This window comes from Lasioglossum baleicum, unplaced genomic scaffold (assembly GCF_051020765.1).
Source record: "Lasioglossum baleicum unplaced genomic scaffold, iyLasBale1 scaffold1896, whole genome shotgun sequence".
Classification (NCBI taxonomy): domain Eukaryota; kingdom Metazoa; phylum Arthropoda; class Insecta; order Hymenoptera; family Halictidae; genus Lasioglossum; species Lasioglossum baleicum.
Window position 1 is genome coordinate 1 of NW_027470955.1, and position 3,629 is coordinate 3,629.

General features: G+C 43.2%; 1 protein-coding gene across 1 annotated transcript; it reads right to left on the reverse strand.

The window, feature by feature from the left end:
• Window positions 1-124: 124 nt before the first annotated feature.
• Window positions 125-3,052, reverse strand: LOC143221091 (uncharacterized; the record flags this gene model as incomplete). Its single annotated transcript, XM_076446620.1, is given in 4 exon segments — window positions 125-654; window positions 1,170-1,245; window positions 1,495-1,619; window positions 3,034-3,052. Coding segments are annotated over 4 exon segments (750 nt in total), but the record flags the coding sequence as incomplete, so codon positions are not given.
• Between the last annotated feature and the right edge of the window lie 577 nt (window positions 3,053-3,629).

The following is a 3,629-nucleotide window of genomic DNA, read 5'->3' on the forward strand; positions in this document are numbered from 1 at the left end:
TGATGTCCTCGCTCATCTTTGCTCCGGAGTCGTCGGTCCCACCTCTGATCAATTGCTCCGTCAAACTCTCGCGCGGCTACCCTGGTTGTCCGGTATTTCTTTTTCCTACAAAGGGGCCTCGAACGCTTGACCTGAACCGGTGCAAGATCAGCTTTTTCACCGGCAACTCCAGCGAAATGGAAGAAGAGTCGGAAAGTTTCGTTCGCAGGTTCTCCTCTGACACCGTCTTCTGTATTTCCTGCTCCGGCGAGATCGCAATCTTCACCGTCTGATTCGTCGTCTCCTGCTCCTTCTGTTCGTCCGTTGGCTGCTACTCTCTGGAGCAGGACCTCTCGAAATAGGATCACCGATGATCGGTGAGGAAACTCATCAGAGGAATGTTCTCGATGTCGACCTCGCTGCAGGAGTACTCCAAGCTGAGCTTCGTCTTCAACTGCTTCGAAACCACCTTGTCCGAGGATTCCGATCTCAGTCGCATGAGCATCCTGTACAGGTTGTCGGCCTGTTCCTTGGGGCTGGGAACGGGCCCGTGATCGAACGGTAGCCGGTCGCCGGTGATTTTGTACTTGTTCCTCGACACAATCGTGTGCAGCCTAGTGTCGGGATGCGATTGCTCGCAGTACACGAAATAGGTCTTGGTGTGGAAGGTCTCGCCTACCGATGCAGCAGAGCAACGATTCTGTTTACCGTCACGAGAGATAAATCAGGTCGGGCGCACGTAACGAAATCTCGCGAGATTGTAAGTGGATAGCGCTGTGACGGTTTCATTTCTCCCAATCGGGCACCGTTTGCTTACAGCGTCGCGAGATAGCCGAGACGGTATTGGAAATTGCATACGCAGTATTTGTTAAACAGATCTCTCGATTTCCTCTACGCAATCGCTCTATCACTGTCAATGTTGCTTTTTTTGCGATAGGTTCAGCTCTCTGTGATTACCAAATTAATCCCTAATTGCTCTGAATTACCGATTATTATCCTAGAAATGCACAAAATTAGTTAAGTAAATTAAAATACTTTAAAACGAAGGAAAAAAAATGGAAAAAACAGAAATGAACCTTGCGTTTTGGTATTTAAAAATACGAACGATCATGTACTTGTAATTATGCTCCTTTTATACGCGAAAACCGGTGTCAAATGTCTTGGAATTACTTCGACAAATGTATAATTGCCGCAACAGAAGTGCAACTTCTCCTTCGTATGGATCCTGTACTTGTGACGTTTCATATTGAACTGCGAATTTCGTACCTGCAAACCGTGCAGATGTACATCGGCCGGTACTTCCTCGTGTTTCCTCTTCGTGCAAGAACCTCATCTTTGTTCCGGGAACTGAAATTGCACATTAGTTGCCATGCATAGTGTTTTCATGGAAAATTCGAGCACTTCGCGGCGGCATGGCCAAGAAATAAAGAAAGAAGCTATTCCGTAAAATCGAGCGAAATCCAGCACGATCGAACAACAACGGGAAGCTTTGTTTTTTCCAACGGAATGAAGCACATTTTCGTGAACCACGCAAGCGAATAACGAAATCTTACGTGTCATCGAAACTTCTCGACGCGAGTCTTTGTTAGAAATCTCGTCGATCTCATTGGAGATCGTCGTGTAATTAACGATACGGAACACTGACAACCAAGAACGATAACACGGGATAACTGGTGAAGATTCCGTGGTCGAGAATGACACGAAGTTTACTCGAATCGAAGTAACGATCGAGTAATGACTTTCGATCGAAGTCCACGAAAAAATGGTTCGATACGCGAAGACAAAGAGCGACGCGAGGATGATCCTTACATGTTGCCGATCGTTTTGCAAATTTGCATTGTCTGCGATGGTAAACCGGAGAAACGTGGAGTGGTGGCTATCCGTTCTATTGCCACTCGAAATCTCGTCGATGCTCACTACGCACGTGCCGATGACGAACTGAGGCAGCGTTAAGAAAGCACGGCTCAGCGCGTCTCAAAAGCACTGTGAATTTTATTTCACTCCTCTCGCTAGTTACGATTAAAGCTCCAATAAGCAATGAAAAGATAGAATTTATTAAAGTATTTAATAAAGTATTTTTAATTCATTAAAGTATATTTGATTAGGCATTAAATTTAAATCTAATTCCAGCAATTCTCGTACTAATTATTAATTTTAGCGATGTTTAAATATTTTTTTCATTTCTTTTTTAAAATTTTTAACTTTTTCTCCTTATTCCATTTAATTAAGTTTAAAAATAGTTTTATTGCTATTACTAGATTAATTTAAACATATTCTTGTTAGAATAACTTTTCCAACTTGATAATAATTGATTTTTTTTTTATTTTTGAAAATTTTTGAAATTTTTTCTTTGAATTCTATTGATTTTTTTTTTCTTACAATCTATTCAATGCATTTACACAAGAAGTTTAACCGCTGTTATTTCGATAAAAGAAATTCATTTTGATGAAAATAAACGAATAAATAAATTTTCGAATTCGATATTAATTGAATTTTTAATTTTTATTCCAGAAGTGGACAATATTTGAGTTGCGATGATTGTAATTCCGAGAATCGTAAAATTAGTTCCTGTAATTTAGATTTAAGTATTATAAAGCTATCGCAATTATTTTCGTTTTTTGTCGATTAAAAATTACATACCACTTACCTCACGAGTGCTCCTTCTCTTCTTTTTTCTCACGATGTCTCGATCGCGTGATGGAATAATAGCCTCGCGAATCGGATGGAACGATAGGAATAAGAATCGGGATTGGCCGAATCGTCAACCACGGCTACTTATTGCGGCTCTCAATTTTATTTCGAGAATCATTTCTGTAGAAAATTACAGTAACTGCGCACGCGCGATAATAAGTCGATGATTGAAATGATTGAAGTTTCTCCTCTCGCCGAGGAAATCACACCGTTTACAAATTCTCGTCGTCTAGATATCCGAAATTTACTACCCGCGACATCGACGCAAGTCGTTCGTCCGTGCGAAACCTCGCCTGTTCTTCATCGTGGCAAAAAAAGAGGGCTGGGGTGTCGGGGAGGAAAGAGTAAGGGAGGAAACAATACGTATCGGCGAGTTGCTCATTGGCGAATCAGAAGGTCGTTTCGCGGCGCGGCCATCATAAGATTGACCGATTTTTCATCCCTGTTGTTCGAACTTTCGAGCGTCTGCTGAAACGCAGAAGCTTCTCAGCAGGTATTTCAATAACACCTCGTCCCATGCATGTTGCAAGATTGCTCTGAGGAATGCTCCACCCTCTTTGCATACGAGCATTTATTCCCGGGAAACTGTCACCGCGAAAGATGCATCTGCGAAACTTTCCACCCTTCGCCGCGCGTCTTGTGCCCTCTTACGTTGCGTCTTTCTTCCCCCCGCAAGATGGAGAGGATGCAAGTTCGAAAGTTCATTCGAGGAAAGCTGACTCGTAAGCTCGGCGTCCTTCGTCTCCTAGCCGGCGAAGATCCCCCGAATAAGTCGTGTGACTGATCATGCTAACCTCTTTCCATCTCGTCCCGCCTCTCACGGTCATTGCTGCGGACGGCCAGGCAACGAATGCATAAAACATTTCTCCAATTTCGATTCACGTCCTCGCGCAGCCAGGTTTCGGCCGTGTGAGAGTCGGGTTCGGTTTAGGCCAGGGTGGTTATTCCATAAACGGAAT